Genomic DNA, 17,984 nt, shown 5'->3' with positions numbered 1-17,984 from the left:
TATCCACACCTCCCTTATCCTATATTTTGAATTCCATTGCAGAATTTTATATTTATTCCAATTTCTTTTCCCCACTAGAGTTACAGTGTGGCATAATACATATAAAACTGGCCTTGATGTCAGGAAGACTTTGGTTCAAGTCTTGCCTCTGATACATAATGACTTTCTGATCCTGGGCAAGTCTCTCAACCTCTCAGCGATCCAGTCAACTGTCTTAGGATTTTATGTTACACAATAGTTGCTAATATGAATTGGTTCTCATCAGGACTGTTCAGTAGGCCCATACTGGTCCAGATATCCAATGAAGTAATTACATTCAGTTTTACGTTCTGCCTTGTTGAAGTATTATTGTTGTGGACCCTGTCATCCGGTGTGTTTGCTTTCTCTTCAAATGTCATGTCATATGCAGATTTTACAATCATAAATAAGTTTATCTAAGTCATTGATAAAAGGTTGAAGAGCCTAAGGGCAAAGATTGATCCCTGTGATACTCCACTATAGACCTTCTTGCTGGTTGACTCTAACCCATCAATGATCCCTCTTTTTTGGATCTAGTTGTTTACTAGTTTCAAATTTACCAAACTATACTGTGATCACCATTTTATTTATAAGCATAGCTTTAAATCTACTTATGTTATGCCTATAGCATTCTTCTTTTCTCTTAGTTCACTTCGTCAAAAAATAAAAAGGATATGAAGTTAGTTTAACTTGACCTGATTTTGATGAAATCCCTTTTTAGTGATCACTGGCCTTTTAAGTTGTTCAAACCATTTTCTTAATCATGTGTTCTAGAATTTTCCCTTGGATAGAAGGTGAAGTTCACTCATTGGACTGTAGTTGTCAGGTTGCACTCTTTTCCCCTTTTTTGAAAATTGAAATATTGGCCCTTCAAAGTTCTCTTATTTTCAAGTTCTTTGAAATCTTAGCAGCTCATCTTCATAAGCACTTAAGAATTTGTCTAGGCTTGATGACTTAAACGCATTGGGTGCCGGTAGATTGTTGTTTATGCATAGTTTAGATTTTTAACGATTTTTGTTCTCTTTCCTTATCCACAGATCATTCTACTTTGAAGGGGAAAAAAAAGTAAACAGAAGAAAACTAGGAATTGAGTAGTTCAGCCTTCTGCCATCACTTGTTATCCTGTATACTTTGAGCAATTCCCTATCCCTTTGATCCTGCTCTTAGCCACTCCATAGCTTAAAAGCACTTTTCATTGCCAGCCCCATTTTTTCCCTGACCTTTAGTACATTTGATAAAATTTTTATAAAACTCTGGTAGTGTTCCTCTTCAGTTATTTGTCTCATCCATATACATATATACACATATACATATATCGATCACATATATAGACTATATATATGAGGTACTGTGAATACAAAGATATTATAAATACACATACACTTACATACATATGTATATATACATTTACATACATAAATATAAATAACCTATCTAGCTATCTGTATCTTTTGAAAACCTGAGTTCGTTTATGAGTTCATTCCACATTGGTCTCTTCATGTACATACCTTTTTTTCTCATTCAAGTTTTGTTGGTATCTTTTCTTTTATGTTATAGTCATTTCTCAGTACCTTTACCACCACCCCAAACCCCCATTTTAACTCTCCTTTATGAAAAGAAATAGTTCAGCAAAATTAGTTGTTGGCATAACTTTATCTGACTATATATTTAGTATTCTGCTTCAATAGTCTTCTAGTCCTCTACTGAGAGGGAAATAACTGTTCTTTAGAACCAAGGTAGTCCATTATAATTCAGTTGAGCTTGGCTTCCTTTTAATGTTGTTTTAATTTATGCTACTCTGCTCATTGAATATATTATCCTTGTTACGATTATTTTCACTCTTCGTCAGTTCATACTAGTCTTTCCATGTCTTTCTGAATTCCTGTTTGCCATTTCGAATGTTATAATAATATTATGGTATAATAATTCCATTATGCTATTTAGCACAGTTTGTTCAGCCATCCCTCCTGTCAGTGGTTACCAACATCTTTGTTTTCCATTTTTTTCCCTTCTACAAAAAACAGCAAAGTCTTTGTATCCAGTAGAAATAATTTCTGTTTATAGCTGTATAGTTGTGTTCTTGAGGGTTAGCCATTCATTTGTCTTAGACCAACTTCCTCTGTAAAATATTTGACCTATGGCTCCTATTTACCTTTTTACTTTGAAATCTATTTTCTCAAAATGTAAGATACATATAAAACTATGCATTGTTTCTCTCTCCTCCATAATAAACTCTGATGCAGTGACACCCCCCAAAAAATTTTCCATTATTTCTTTGGTTTTATTTTTATTAATATCTTTTTATAATCTTAATTTTCTCAATATATACCCCTTCCCAAAGATCTGTCCCTTTATAACAAAGAATTTTTTTACAAAAAGAAAACAATAGCCAGAACTAACCAACACATGAATCAAGTCTGATGGTATGTGCTAAGTTCCACCTCCATCTTCCCTTACCTCTGCAGTGAAGGGTTGTGTATTCTCAAAAATCTTCTTCAAAGTCTAACTTGGTGATTATAATTACATGGTATTTTTATTGTTGTTCTTTCCATTTGTGTTATTGTAGTCATTGTGTATATTATTTTCTTGAGTCTGTTTATTCCACTTTGCATCTGTTCATATACATCTTAACTCCCTGTCTTTGTTCTTTATATTCACTGTTTCTTACAGCAAAGTGATAATTCCATTACATTCATGTAGTTAAATAGATGCTTGGTCTTATTGATTGAGAAACTTGCAACCAATGCAGTTTGCAGTTCTTCCATGCTTTCCTGTCTTCTGTGAATCATTCATGATTTCCCCAAAATTTGACAACAGAGGGTCTATCCAGCATTGCTTCCTTTTTTCACCTCTTGATGTCTTGCGGTTACTGGTGTAATACTATAGCTTTTTTAGCCATTCTTCAATCAGTAGGCATCTAGTTTATATTTCTTTGCTAGTACGAAACATATTGCTATAAATATCTTGGTGTATATTGGATCTTTATATCTTTGATCTCCTCATGGAAAATACCTACTTTTCCTTTTATTTCTACTTTAGCAACCATTCTTTCTCATTGGTCAGTCTCTGATCCAGAGTGGAAATTCCTCTTGTTGGTTCCTCTGTCGTTTAATGGATAAAATTATCATTAAGTCAAGTAACAATTTTATTAGCTACTTTGCTTTTCAAAAGGAGAAGGCTTTGGGTTATTGAGGTCTCCATTGCTGTTGTGTCTTGTTCCCACATCTAGTATGTGAAGTTTACCAAATGCTAACTGTTCCTCTTATCTAGGTGATCATTATTATGCTCTTATAACAGTGTTGTTGTTTTTGTTCCTCTCTTCATCTAAATGCCCTCCATCATAATTATCCCCCAGGCTTCTGGATTTCCTCATGTAAATGTTCTTTTAAAAAAAAAAAATTACTTGTTTTTCAGTTCTCAACATTTGCTTCCACAAGAATTTGAATTCAAAATTTTCTCCCCATCTCTCTCCACCCCTCAGCCCAGGACAACATGTATCCCATCCACCCCTTCTTCCTGTCTGCCCTCCCTTCTATTACCCACCCTTTTTCCATCCTCCTAACCTTCTATTTTCATGTAGGGCAAAATAGATTTCTATACTCCATTGCCTGTATATCTTAATTTCTAGTTGGATGCTAAAACAGTTTTTAACATTTGTTCCTAAAGCTTTGAGTTTCATATTTTCTTCTTCCCTCCTCACCCACCCTCATTGAGAAAACAAGCAATTCAGTATAGGTCATACATGTGTAACAATGCAAAGCACTTCCATAATAGTTATGTTGTAAAAGACTAACCACATTTCTCTCTGTCCTATCCTGCCCTCTATTTATTCCTTTCTTCCTTGCTTCTGATTATCCCTTTCCCCAATTTGCGTTCTCTTCTATTATCTTCCCTTTCCTATCACCTTTCCTCTTTACCTTCCTGCAGGGTAAAATAGATTTCCATATCTACTTGAGTATGTGTTATTCCTCCTTAAGCCAAATTCCATGAGAGTAAGGCTCAATTATTTTCTTTCATCTCCCCCTCTTCCCCTCTATCTTAAAAGCTTTCTTTCCTCTTATATATGAGAAGATTTGCTAAATTCTACCTCTCCCTTTCTCTTACTCCTAATCATTCCCTTCAACAGTAAATTTTTTTTTTTTAGGTATTCTCCCTTCATATTCAGCTCACCCTGTGCCCTTTCTATGTGTGTGTGTGTGTGTGTGTGTGTATACACACACACACATACATATACACCCACTTAAGTATATACATACACATATACAATATAACCATGTACACATACATACCTACACCTATGTAATATACGCATACATACCCACACACCTACATATATGTATACATACGTACATATATATATACATGCATATATATTATATATATATATATATAATGTACACACATATAAACATACTCCCTCTAACTTCCCTAATACTGAAAAAGGTCTCATGAGTTACAAACAACATCTTTCCTTGTAGGAATGTAAGCAGTTCAACTTTAATGAGTTCCTTAAGGCTTCTCTTTCCTCTTTACCTTTTTGTGTTTCTCTTGATTCTTGTATTTGAAAGTCAGATTTTCTATTCAGCTCTGGTGTTTTCAACAAGAATGCTTGGAAGTCCTCTATTTCATTGAAATTCGATATTTTCCCCTGAAGTGTTATGCTCATTTTTTGGGGGTAGGTGATTTTTGGTTTTAATCCTATATCCTTTGACCTCTGGAATATCATATTCCAAGCCCTTTGATCCCTTAGTGTAGAAGCTGCTAAATTCTATGTTGTCCTGTTTCTATTTCCACAATACTTGAATTCTTTCTTTCTGACTGCTTGTAATATTTTCTCCTTGATCTAGGAACTCTGGAATTGGCTACAATATTCCTAGGAGTTTTCTTTTAGGGATCTCTTGTAGGAGGTGATTGGTGAATTTTTTTCCATTTCCATTTTACCTTCTGGTTCTAGAATATCAGGGCAGTATTCCTTGATAATTTCTTGGAACATGATGTCTAGGCGCTTTTTTTGATCATTTTCAGGTAGACCAATAATTTTTAAATAATCTCTCCTGGATTATTTTCCAGGTCAGTTGTTTCTTCAGTGAGATATTTCACATTGTCTTCTGTTTTTTGATTCTTTTGGTTTTGTTTTATAATTTCTTGGTTTCTCATAAAGTCATTACTTTCCATCTGTTCCATTCTAATTTTTAAAGAACTGCTTCAGTGAGGTTTTGAACCTCATTTTCCATGTGGCCAATTCTGCTTTTTAAAGCATTGTTCTCCTCACTGGCTTTTTGGACCTCTTTTGCCATTTGGGTTAGTCTATTTTTAAAGGTGTTAATTTCTTCAGAATTTATTTGGTTCTCCTTTAGCAAGAGTGGACTTGCTTTTCAGGATTTTCTTGCATCTCATTTCTTTTCCCAGTTTTTCCTCCACTTCTCTTACTTGATTTTCAAAATCCTTTTTAAGATCTTCCATGGCTTGAGATCATTGCATATTTTTTTGAAGGTTTTGGATATAGAAGCCTTGACTTTGATGTCTTCCTTTGATGGTATGCTTTGTTCTTTCTCATCCAAAAGGATGGGATAAAATACCTTTTCACCAAGAAATTAGCCTTCTATGGGCTTATTTTTTTTCTCTTTTGGGCATTTTCCCAGCCAGTTACTTTACTTTTGAGTCCTTTGTTCAATGGAGGGTATACTTCCCTAGGCTTTGGAAGTTTTGTGCAGTTGTTCCCTGAGATATATCTAGGGATCTGTAAGTTCTCAGTTCCTCCAAGGTGGTACAATCAAGGGAGAGGAGTTTACTCCCCTCCTGGCCTGCACTCTGGGCTGTGAGCAACCAAAAGTACTCTTTTCTGCCCTGGAACTGTGAGTAGGATTCCCTCTGCACAGCCATCACCAGCTCTGCTACACCAGTGCTCCTCATCCCAGGAATGCTACTCAGGACTGAGACTGAGATCAGCAGCTCTATTCCCCAGGGTCTTTAGACTGAGGACTCCTAAAGTGGAAGCTGGTGCTGCAGTGGCAGCCACTGTCCTGGGGCTGGTGCTGGGGTCAGACCACATTCCCCTCTAACCCAGATGAAAAAGCTTTCTTACTGACCTTTGAAATTGTCTTTGGGGTTCTTGGGTTGAAAAATCTGGGAATTGCAACTGAGCTGCTATCCGTGATAATGCACCCTGAAGCCTGCTCCAGTCCTGTCCATGCTGTATGACCCAGGCTGGGCTGTGCTCTGCTCTGAGCCCAGTGCAATAGATTCTTCCTGTCGCCTTCCAGGCTTTCTTGGGCTAAAAATCTATTTCACTTTGTCATTTTGTGGCTTCTCCTGCTCTAGAATTTGTTTAGAGTCATTTTTTACAGGTATTTTATGGGTTATGGGGAGAGAGCTAGAGCAAGTCCATCCTTCTACTCCTCCATCTTCCATGTAAATGTTCTTAACATAGCATACTGCTTCCTCCCTTTACCCCCTTAATATATCCTATTCCTTTTTAAATGAGGGTAGAAAGCCATGGAGAGGTTAGAAGGTCTAGAATAGCTGTTGTGCAGAATGGGATAATGAGTTGCTTAGGGAGATGTAGAAGGATTGCCTAGTGGGAGTGAACAGCCAGTAGAGGTTGTATAACATAAAATTTGTAGTGAACTCAAACAGAGTGGTTGAATGATTTTCCTACCTTCATTCAGCATCATATATGTGTACAGGCAAAGACAGTAGGTGATGAAAGTTATCCAGGGTGGAGACTTGGCAGGTGCAGTTGACTATGTGAGGGATCCAGGGACTTAAGAGGACAGTGTTGGTGCAGGAGTGATGGCTTAAGAAGGAACTCAGGGATCAAGGAATTAGAGGTTATAGTGTGTTTAAAGACTAGGTTTTGGTAGTGGAAGGCAAGAAGGAGAGGTGGAATGCAAATAGATTATGGTTGAATAGGGATTTCAGAGTTCTTGAATGTAGAGGTGGTGTATTTGTGGCTGATGGCAAGATAAAAAGTATGGCTATCTTTTTGTGTAGCTGAGATTGTGTGAAGGAGAAGGTTATGAGAAGTACATATATTAAGGAATGCAGCAGTTAGAATTTTTGAAGGAGTGTTGATATGTATGTCACAGTCAATAGTAATGAGAGTCGGATTTGGGGAGGAGGGAAAGATGGTAAGCCAGGTACTGAAATCATGAAGAAACCATTTGCCCTCTCAGGGACAATGTCAAACTTATCACTGTTGCTCTTAAACTGTGGCACCAAGAACTGACCAAAATCTGCTCTGTGTTCCAGCCAAACTGGACTACTACCTTTTACTCTATTCTGTCCTGTTATCTTCTGTCTCTGAATTCACACAAATTGTCCTCTATTCCTAGAATGCAATCCCTTGTCAGTGTTTGTTGAAATCCTTAGAGTTCTTCAGAATTCGCCCAAGGAAACATTTCCTGGCCTTTGCTGATTCCCTCAATGAAAGTGTAAAAGTGTTTCCTTCTTTTTCTTATTTCCTTTAGTATTTTGTCTGGATTTCTCCTTTGTTGTTTCTTGTGTTATACCATAAATTATAAGCTTGAGGGCAGGGACTGCCTTTTGCCTCCCCTTGTATCTCTAATGCACATAGTAGACATTTAATAAGCGTTTATTAACATTTAACATATCAATTACACTATATATATGTATATGTATTGGATTTTATAAAGCCTATAACTTTAAACCAAGAAAAACAGCTTAAGTTAGCAAGTGAATACCCAACTCAAATGATCCTTACTTTTACTATAGCAGTTTGTACCCTGCTTACCTAGGTATCATATTCTAATTTTATGATAGCTATTTTTGTTTGTTTTATTGTTCTTACTAGATTAGAAACTCCTGTAAGACATGGACTGTGTGTCTCATTTCATCTTTGTTTTGCCTCTTTCACCCTTTACACCTGAAGTATTGTAGTAACCTACTGTTTAGACACTTACTAGCCCCATGACCCTGGGCAAATCGCTTAGCCCTCTTTGCTTCAGTTCCGCATCTGTAAAAACAGCTTGAAATGGAAATGGCAAAGCACTCCAGTATCTTAGCCAAGAACATCCCCAAATGGGGTCTTAGAGTGTCAGACATGACTGAAACAACCAAACAATAACAGCAGCAGCAATGCACTGTAGTCCACTTGCCTTCAGTCTCTTCTTACCCTCGTCCATGCTCTGCTCAGGTAGCAGCTGATCTTCCTAAAAATGATCATGTCATTCTGCTTTTCTGTAAACCCCAGTGACTTCTTGTTGCCTTCAGAATCAAAATCCTTCAAAATTAGCCCCTTCCTACTTTTCCAGTCTTTTTGTACCTTACTCTCCTCTATGTACTCTGCATTCCAGTATCACTGACCTTGCTGTCCTTCACATGAGATGTTGTATCTCTGAATTCCAGGTGTTTTCATTGGCTTTCAGTTATGCCTGCAGTGCTCTTCCTCCTCATGTCTACTCCCTGGCTTCCTTCAAATCTCAGCTAAAGTCCCACCAAGAAACATTTCCCAGGACTTCTTAATATTCGTATCTTTGCTCGGAGAATGCATATGTCCTGTCTACATGAAATTGTTTACATGTTGTTTCCTCCATTAGTTTGAATTCCTTGAAAGCAGAGGCTGTTCTTTTGCCCTTTTTTGTATCCCTAGCACTTCACACAGTGTCTAGCACGTAGTAGGTGATTAATAAATGTTGGTTGACTGACTGATAGTGTCCTGCATTTAATAGGTGCTTGATAAATATTTGTTGGACTTAAATGAATTTCAAAATTTGCAGCCATATCACATAACCTGAAGAATACTCGTATTTATAATATATGCTTTTACAATTGTCGGTTCAGGATAATAGAAAGTGCCGTGCAGAGTCATATTTATGATTTAATTTCTTTTCCTCTTTTTGATTTTGAGCCCAGCCCCTTGTCTATATTTAGTACCTGTCCCAGATAACTAACTCACATATATTTGTCCAATTGCCTATGGTAACTTGGCAAATTATTCTTCGTCTTTTCTTTTTCCACTTTTGGTGGCCAGACTAAACTCTTTCAAGCAACCATGAATCTCACTGAGGAGGTCCAGTAGTTTTTCTAGACAATCAACCTGGTAGTCTCCATATGTTATGTTCAAATAAAAATATTTGGAAAATGGCTTTTATAGCATCTCTTATACATTCTAGACCTAGTTCTTAAATGTTAAATATTTTGTTTTGATAGGAGAGAATTTTAAGTTGATAAAGAAGTTGTCCTTTATAACATTTGTGAGAATCATATTATTTTCTTCCCAGTGAATAGTTAGGATATTTGAACCAATTTCAGTTAGTCCACAAAAGATTGTCTGTAATGGTTGCTATACTGCACAGCGTGGGACTTCTCTTGTAGTCACCTAGTCATAAGCAAACTGATTTATTTATCTAATGAGAAGACATAGTTAAGGGTATGATTTGAAAGAGGTTAACATTCAGGGGTGAATAGTAAGTAGTCTTTCCTTTTTTATAAATTTAAACAGTATTGGCATCTTAAATGCAATCACTTTTATTTTTCTTTTTTAGCCTCAGCCAAATAGCAAATATAAAACTAGTATGTGCCGAGATCTGCGACAACAGGGGGGATGTCCACGAGGAACAAATTGTACATTTGCTCATTCTCAGGAAGAGCTTGAAAAGTAAGTATGAGAATTTTACCTTATAGTGGTTCAGTGTACTGACTTTTAGAAATATAATGATCCATTTATTGATTTTGTGACAAATTTAGAGGATGCAGATAGTCTCATTTTGTAAGTCCTTTAAATTCCTAAATTTCTCTTTGCATTTGCCAAAGAAATAAAATGAATGTCAAAAACATATTGGAAACTTTTCTCTATTGCTGTCTGTACCTTGGTTACCATAGTTGATCCAGGGCCAGCATTCCATTAAATTAAACATGGGCAAGTGTCTCATTCAAGGAATTATAAAGAATATTATTTTTATTTGGTTTGAGGACTCCTTCCACCAACTTAGGTAACATGTGACTTGGCAGATCATCTTCTAGAGTTATAATGGAAAATTGGTGAAGAAGTTGTAGTGTATAGTTGTCAGTCCAGGTTTCACTGTCATATAAGTAGCCTGGTCTACAAGGTATATTTGAAATGTTTAAGGATCCTGTTCAGTTTTTATCTTCTTGTGGAAGCCTGGAAGAAATCCTTCCAACACTCTTTGTTCTGTTCCCATCGCTACCTCCCTATCCTTAATATGCTGTTCAATATATTCTAAAGTTATAGTCTGTGGAGTAAATTCTGAAATACATAAGTGCTATGCCAGCAAATAAAGATATTCCACATTGCTGTCTTATCAGTAGAGTAGGAGTTCCTTTTATTTTTTCCAGGCTCCAATATGCTTTCTTCACTTATTTCACTAAACAACCATTTATTAAGTATATACTGTGTGTGACCACCTAGTTATAGGTGAATACAAAGACAAAAAATGAAAAAGCCTCTGCTCAAGAAGCTTACTTTCTTTTGGGGTTGACAGCATGTACACATATAAGAATATACAGAATAAGTAGAAAATAAATATGTTGTGTAAATAGGGAAGGCAATACTATTTGGAATCAGGAAGGGCTTTATGTAAGAATTAGTGCTTGAGATGAGTATTTGAAGGTAATTATTCTGTGAGATGGTAGTGAGAAGGAGGGGCATTCTAGGACAAAACAGAAATAGTAACCTATGAGAATAGCAACAGGAAGGTCAATTTGGCTAGATCAAAGTTGTCAAACTCTAGGCAGTTAGGCAGTGTGGGGTGAATTAGATTAAAATGTAATTGAGAAATGTTTAACAAAATCAATAAAAATACAATATAAAATAAGTAGTGTTAAGTTGTGGTTTTCTAAGTCTGCTGAGGAGGGATCTGTTTCTGTTTAAGGTTGATACCCCTAAATCTTGGTGATTAGAATTGTAGAGTAGGACACTAGGAAGAAGAATGTGGTCTTGAGAAGAGATGACAAGTTATGTTTCAGACTTGCTGAGTCTGAGATCAGAAGAATATTACCTTTTTTTTTTTCTAGGAGAGTAAAAGGGACATCAAATTCACACACAATTTTCTGAAGGCATTTCAGCCTACTTTTCTTCCCTTTCAATTTTGGGCCCATTTCATTGCTCATTCTCATTATATCTAAGCCATATGGACAAACTGTGCAGTTTTTCCTTCTATTATATTTGGACAATGGGCATTCTTTATCCATTTCCTTTTTTCTAATATGAGAGTTAGAACAAACTTTTGAGAGTGATAATAAATCTCATTTTAGAAAACTATGCAGTTGCTCCAGGGTTAATGCAATCAATATAATATCATCTGTAAACAGGATCATCTGGAGGACCTCATCAGAAATTCTATAGAGAATCCCTTTTCCATTTGGATTTTGTTGCAATCTTTCATGACAGTAGCAAGCAATTTTGACAAGCATATAGCTCTGTTTTATTCCTCTGTTGATACTAATAATCACCGAAAAAAGTTATTTCTATTTAGTCTTTCAAAAAAATCTTGTATAATTTTTACATTGCTAGAAGAAATTTTGTTGGAGAACTTTTAAGATATTTTCTCCATAGAAGACAGTAGCTTTTTTATAGTCAGACAGTAAGGACAATGAGATCTTATATTTTCTATACCTTTCAGTTACTTGTGTAACTGAAAGAAGTAGTCCACCATATATTTTTAAAAGATTATCTGTTTCCTTTGCACATCTCCAGGGTTGCCTTTGATATGTGTATGTGTGAATTATTTAAAACCAAAAAAACTTGTAGAGTGGGAAAGTAGGGATCAATACTAAAATCAATACTAAAATTTTCTTATTCACATTTTTTAAAGAAGGATGAAATATGTGATTTTCCCATCAGCAAAGGTCTACTCTGCCTTTTCTTGATCTGTTCCATCTCTTCACATCTTTGTTTTCTTTTGCTTTTCTTAAAAGCTTTATTGATGTCTTTCAATTTTATATCATATAATTTCCTATTATATCCCTTTAAGCCTTTTTTATCCGGTGAGTCTTTCTTTGCAACAAATGTTTTTAAAAACTCAACATTTTAGCAAAACAACCAACAAAGCAGCCACACCTAATAGCATATGAAACGTTACATATTCAGCAAAGGTTTTTCTTATCACTTTTCTAGGTCTTTCTTTGCATATCATAATTACATTATGTTCAGTTCATTTTGTTGTTTTTTACATTTACACTTTAATAGTCATTAAGGATACTTAACCTTTTTCGGACAGTTTGATTTTAAGTTTTTATTTTTGTATGCATTTATTATGTTGTATCTATTGTTTTCTTGGTTGTACTTACTTCATTTTACATCATTTTATCCTACCCTTGTTTCTCAGAATTCCTCATATTTTTTGTTTCTTATGTGATAGTTCCATGCTCTTATGTGCCAAAATTTGTTTACCCATTTCCCAGTCATTGAGCACTTTGTTTCCAATTATTTTGCTGCTTCAAAAAGTGTTCTTTTATCTATTTTGGCTTATATGGAAACTTTTCTGTTTTTGATTTCCTTAGGATATGTGTATGCCCAGCATGTCATCCCTGGGTCAAAGGATAGGAATGTTTTAGTCATTTAAAACAAAAAATTCTAAATTATTTCCCCGGATGGTTTGACCAGTTAACAGCTCACTAGTAGTATATAAGCATGGCTTTCCTTCTCTAGCCTCTTCATCATTGACTGTTTCCATCTTTTGCTATTTCTGCCACTTTGGATATGAGGTATAATCTTAGTTGTATTAATCTTCATATCTCTTTGTTAGTAATGATTTGGAACACTCTTTCATATGGTTGTTAATAATCTTTCATTTTTAATTTGTTAGCTGTTCATTTCCTTTGACCACTTATGTACTGGGGCGTTAATATCCTTGTAACTTGAATTTTAGATGTTCGTTGACTATTTGATACAAAGCACTTTCCTCATACAACAATTTCCTTTTTCCTTGCTTCATTGATTTTGTTCTTACAAAAAATTCCAATTTCATTTCACAGAATTTTTTTTTTTTGTGGTCTTCTCTATCTTTATTTGGTTAAGAATTCTTCCTGTGTGAAAGGTACCTACCTGTCTCTTTTCCTCCCAATTTAAAAAATAATGTGACTTTTATAATTTGATATCCTATCCATTTGGCATTTGGTATGTGGTGTAAAAATGCTGTTCTAAACCTCTTTTTCACCAGAGCTTTTCAGTTCTCCTAACAGTTTTTGCTGACTAAGGAAATAGTACTTGACCAAGTAATCAGTGCCCTTGGGTCTATCAAGCATTGGCTTTTTAAGTTTGATTGTTTCAGGGTTTTGCTTATTATTTTTATTACATTGGTATAGCTAAATTATGATCGATAAATATGGCTACAGTTAATAGGCCATAATTCCATTTAAAGAATAAAATGTTTTCCACATTAATCTTGAGTGTCACTTGGTAAATTGACTCAGATATTTTGTGCAGTTTCTATTTTAGGATAGAGACTGTTTCATTTTTGTCTTTTTAACTTGAGCACTTAACACAGTTCCTGTCATATGGTAGGTGCTTAATAAATGCTTGTCACTTGAGTAATATTTCCTCCTAGTTTTCTTTATTTCTATGTATAAATGCTGATAACTTTCCTGGGTTTATTTTATATACTGCCACTTTATTGGAGCTCTTGTTTGTCTCAGTTTCTTTGCTGATTGAATTTTCTTTTATGTTAATACTTAATTTGGTTTACTTTTGATGATATTTGTCCCTTTTTATTCCTTTCTTTTGTCTTTTTACTTTTGCTGTCATTTCTAGAACTGTCATATAAGAGAAGGGAAAGAAGATATCCTTGCTTTATACCTGCTAAAACTTCTAGTGTTTCTGTTTCAAATACTGTTAGTTTTTTATATCAGAAATAGACCTCTTATTACATTTGGAAATGGCCACTTTGTTCCTAAACCCTTTTGAATTTTCAGCATAGATTAGTGTTGTAGATTGTCATACTTTTTTATGTTTGATATGATAATGTAGTTTGAGGAAGTTATTTTTGTTAGAATTATGTTAATTGTTTTCCTAACACTGTCATCTTTGCATAAGAATCTATTTTGGTCATAATACCTATTTTCGGATATATTACTTATAGTCATTTCTCTTGGTTTTAAAAAATTTGCATCAACATTCATTAATGAAAATTGCTTTATAGTTCTCTTTCTCTGCTTTATTCTGTCCAGATTTAGCCATAGAAAAGAAGTTGTCAGAAAAGAGTTTTATTGGGTGCTTCTTAATTATTGAGAATAACTTATATAGCATAGGTATAAATTACTTTAAAAATTACTGATACAATTCACTTGTAAATCCACCTGGTCAATTTTTTTTTCTTTTTATAGTTCCATGTTGACATGTTCTGTTTTACTTTATGAATGTTCCTTTGTTTGGGATTTCTCTTTCATGTTTTCTTAGTTTGGATATTTCATATTTTTGTAGGTAATCATCCATTTTAAAAAATTCTTAATTTTTGCCAGGATAATTGGGAATAGTAATTTAAAGTAAATATATTCATTTCCTTGTTTTGAATTCACTTTGCTCATTTAAAATTTTTAATAATTTAGTTTTCTTTATAATGTTAGTTAAATGTTTATCACTTTAGTTTGGCTCTTCAAAGAATCAGCTTTCAGTTTTGTTTATCATTTCTGTTTTCTTTTATCTCTTTTCTTTTATTTTCAAGATTTCTTCTTTTGTGCTTATTTTGTTTGTTAATTTGTTGGTTCTCTAGTTTTTTAAATTGAATACTCAGTTTATTAATCCTCTCTTTTTCTATTTTGTTAATATATGTTTTCAGAGATATAATTTTTCCTCTGAGGACTGCTTTAGCTGCACCCCCAAAATTTTGGTATGTTGTCTCATCATTATTGTTCTCTTTCACATAGTTGTTAATTGTTTCTATGATTTGTTTTTTGATCCAGTCATAATTCAGGATGCCATTATTAAGTCTCCATTTTGGTTTGTATCTTTTGCTTATATTTCTTGTATTAACGGATATTTTATTGGGTTATGATACGTAAAGTATGTTATTGGTATTTTTGCCTTATCACATTTGTTTATTATTCTTTGTAACCCAACACATAGTCTGTTTTTGTAAAAGTATCTTGTAATGCTGCAAAATATGTATGTTGTTTAATTTTCCCATTCAGATAGTGATAAAATTGATAAAGTACTTTAAAAGTTGCTTAAAGTGAGGGAGAGGGAAAAGAAACAGAAAGAATTAAAATAAGTAACAATTTGTTAATACACGTCTAACTTTAATCATGCAGATCCAAAATGTGGTGTAATTCAACTTCTTGTACAGGCTTTTCCTGTATTCATCATGTTTTGAGATGTTTGTGATTTTTTGATAATTGAATTTTAAAAAGAAAATTTCAAAACTCCATAAATTTTTAAAATATAACTTATACAGTCTGTTCAGTTCTATATTTTTCTTTCTGTTCATCTTTATGACATTTTTATTCAACATTGAGAGAAGAACATTATCATCTGCAATTATTATGTTAAAACATCTTTTTTTTTAACTCTTTCATTAACTCTTCATTTGTGAATTTACATATAATGCAGTTGGGTGAATATATTTACTCTTGTTAATGATTAATTACATTTAATCTAGTTTCCTTGTTTTAGCTAGTTTGACATTTTTGCTTTGATAAGCAAAAGTACTTGCAGAAAATTGTTACATTCTGTTTTCTTATCCATTCTGTCATCCAATTACATTTTAGGTTCTGATAATTAGGGTTATGTCTTCCTCAGTTTATTTTGTATTTTATTTCATGCTCTTCCTCTTAAGTTAGCAATTTCTCCCAGGGATTGGTTTTGGCTTCTGTTGCTAGGTAGTCTGTTCTTTTAAACTCACCCTAATGTTCCTATATACCTTCCCTGTCCCAAGTTCCTTGAATTAAGTTCTTAATTTCCCACATATACACCTTCTTTGCTCTCTTTTCTTTTTTTTTCTCCTTGCCTGTTCCAGCTCATATAAGTGTGTGATTCAAAATCTTGCCTTCTCCCCTGTGCCCCAACCTCTTAAAATAAGCAGCATTTTTTTGTCACCTTTTCCAGGAGGGGCTGATTTACTTTTTCTTTCTCCTTATTTGTGTCCCTTTCTAGGCTATTCTGCTTTCTTTTCTCCCCGGTGGAACTTGTAGCACTTCAAATTTATTCTTCCTCTTCTTTCCTATTTTGACATTATTCATATTTTTATCTTTTGTTCCATCCTATAACCCTTCATACTTCTTATGTGTTTATTTTTTCTTTTTTTCTATTGTGACTTCTTTTTTCGTGCTTCATTTTTAGAAATGTCAGTTTATGAAGTAGGGCCATGTGGAAGCACTCATTGTATTCTAAGTCATGAGGTCTAACTACCTCTTGCCCTTATCATGTTTCTTTAATATTTCTAAAACCAAGTTATCCTATATTTTAATCTGTACACACCCTCTCCCCCACCACACTGTTGTCGCCACACACAGAGACATACACAGACATACGTATATATTATCTTGGGTGCTGGCTATCTCTAGGGTCTCATCTTTTTCCTCTGATGGCATTTATTATTGGAGGTGATACAGTTCCTACTCAGAAAAGGTGTTCTGTTTTTGTACCCATTTTCTCTTGATAAAGTCCTTTATAATGTTGTCTACAGATACATTTTCCATATCCCTCACCCTTACCTCTCACCATGGCCCTATCTTCAGCTGTACCCATGCATTTCCCCTTTTGAGATCAGACCTATCTTCTGATCTCCATCTCCATCTCTCTTGACCTATCTTCTAATCTCAGGCTTTTTTAACATTTCTTTTATTCTCTAGCTCCCCACTCTAGAAATATTTCCTCTTTTTTTATTAACTTAAACATGAGGACCCCCAGTTAACTTGGGGTTTATGGGGTTCTTTGTTTCTTTCCATTTTTTTCTTTCTTTCCACTCTCATTTTCTTTTCTTTCTTTCTCCCTCTCTCTCTCCCCCCCTCCCTCCCTTCCTTTCTTCCTTCCTTCCTTCTTTCCTTCCTTTTTCTGTCTTTTTGTCTGTCTGTCTGTCTGTCTTTCTTATCTTTCCTCAAACCTTAAACCCAGTGCACTTTGAAATCCATAGATTGCGCACCAATAGGTCTCTGCCCAAACTCCAGTTAATGGCTGTTTTTTGGGCCCTCCCGGCTTCAGAGTGATTATCAACAGTAACTGTCGCTCTTTCCCTTTCAGCTTGATTTAGTTTTTTCTTTTGCTCATTAAAGGGGCTATTCCCTGATTACTTCTTAGGCTTATTCACTGAATGGCCTTACCTCACTCTTAAGTGAGTACCTGAATAGGCCAGGGTCTCCCATTGCATCCTGGGCTTTCTCCAGTCATCCTGATGAATATCTGGTCACTGGATCCAGATGGCTCAGGAGGGGAAAGTGAAGCTGGTGACCTTGTACAGCCCTGCCTCACTCAAAACAAAGTCAGGTGCAAGTCATGTCATCACTTCTCTGATGTCATGGTCTTCTTTGAAAATGAAGTAGGAACAGTGACAGACAAACAACCATTTTAGTATACAAAGGAGAAAAAAATAGCTATTGAAACCATTGATTTTTGTTATAGTTTTTCTCTTTTCTGATCTTTTTTGTTTTCTAGTTTATGCATTTTAATTTTCTGTTGATACTTTTTGGTGATTAACATTTCTGTCATTACTCACAAACTCATCCCTGATTCTTTTTCCCCAAGAGAATTTTTCCCTTATGACAAATAAATATAGCCAAGTAATACAAATCAAAATTGACTGTCCAGAAATGAATGTCTCATTTTTCTTATTTATCATGTTTTCTTCCACGAGGTGAGAGTCAGGTATTTTCCCTTAAATTATTGTGTTTATTATGAAAATTCTGGTTCTTATTTTATCTTATATCAGTTCATTCTCAAATTTATCATTTCTTCTGGCTCAATAATATTCGTTATATTTACATCCTATAGTTTGTTCAGTTGTTCCTTATTGATGGGCATCCACTGTGCTTCTAAATTCTTTCCTGAAATAAAA

At 34.6% G+C, this 17,984-nt stretch overlaps 1 protein-coding gene across 2 annotated transcripts in view; it reads left to right on the top strand.

Annotated features, from left to right (window-relative positions):
• The window catches only part of RC3H2 (ring finger and CCCH-type domains 2), a 60,709-nt gene that overhangs the window by 22,414 nt on the left and 20,311 nt on the right, over window positions 1-17,984 (top strand). Inside the window, exons 9-10 of one of the 2 annotated variants that reach the window (XM_072631846.1) lie at window positions 9,525-9,637; window positions 14,775-14,825. In XM_072631846.1, coding sequence (XP_072487947.1) covers window positions 9,525-9,637; window positions 14,775-14,825 — 164 coding nt within the window. The remainder of the gene's footprint in view (window positions 1-9,524; window positions 9,638-14,774; window positions 14,826-17,984) is intronic. The other variant, XM_072631847.1, reaches the window with a different exon arrangement.

This window comes from Notamacropus eugenii, chromosome 1 (assembly GCF_028372415.1).
Source record: "Notamacropus eugenii isolate mMacEug1 chromosome 1, mMacEug1.pri_v2, whole genome shotgun sequence".
NCBI classification, from domain to species: domain Eukaryota; kingdom Metazoa; phylum Chordata; class Mammalia; order Diprotodontia; family Macropodidae; genus Notamacropus; species Notamacropus eugenii.
Note: the sequence above shows the minus strand (reverse complement) of the source record. Positions and strands in the feature narration are given on the sequence as shown.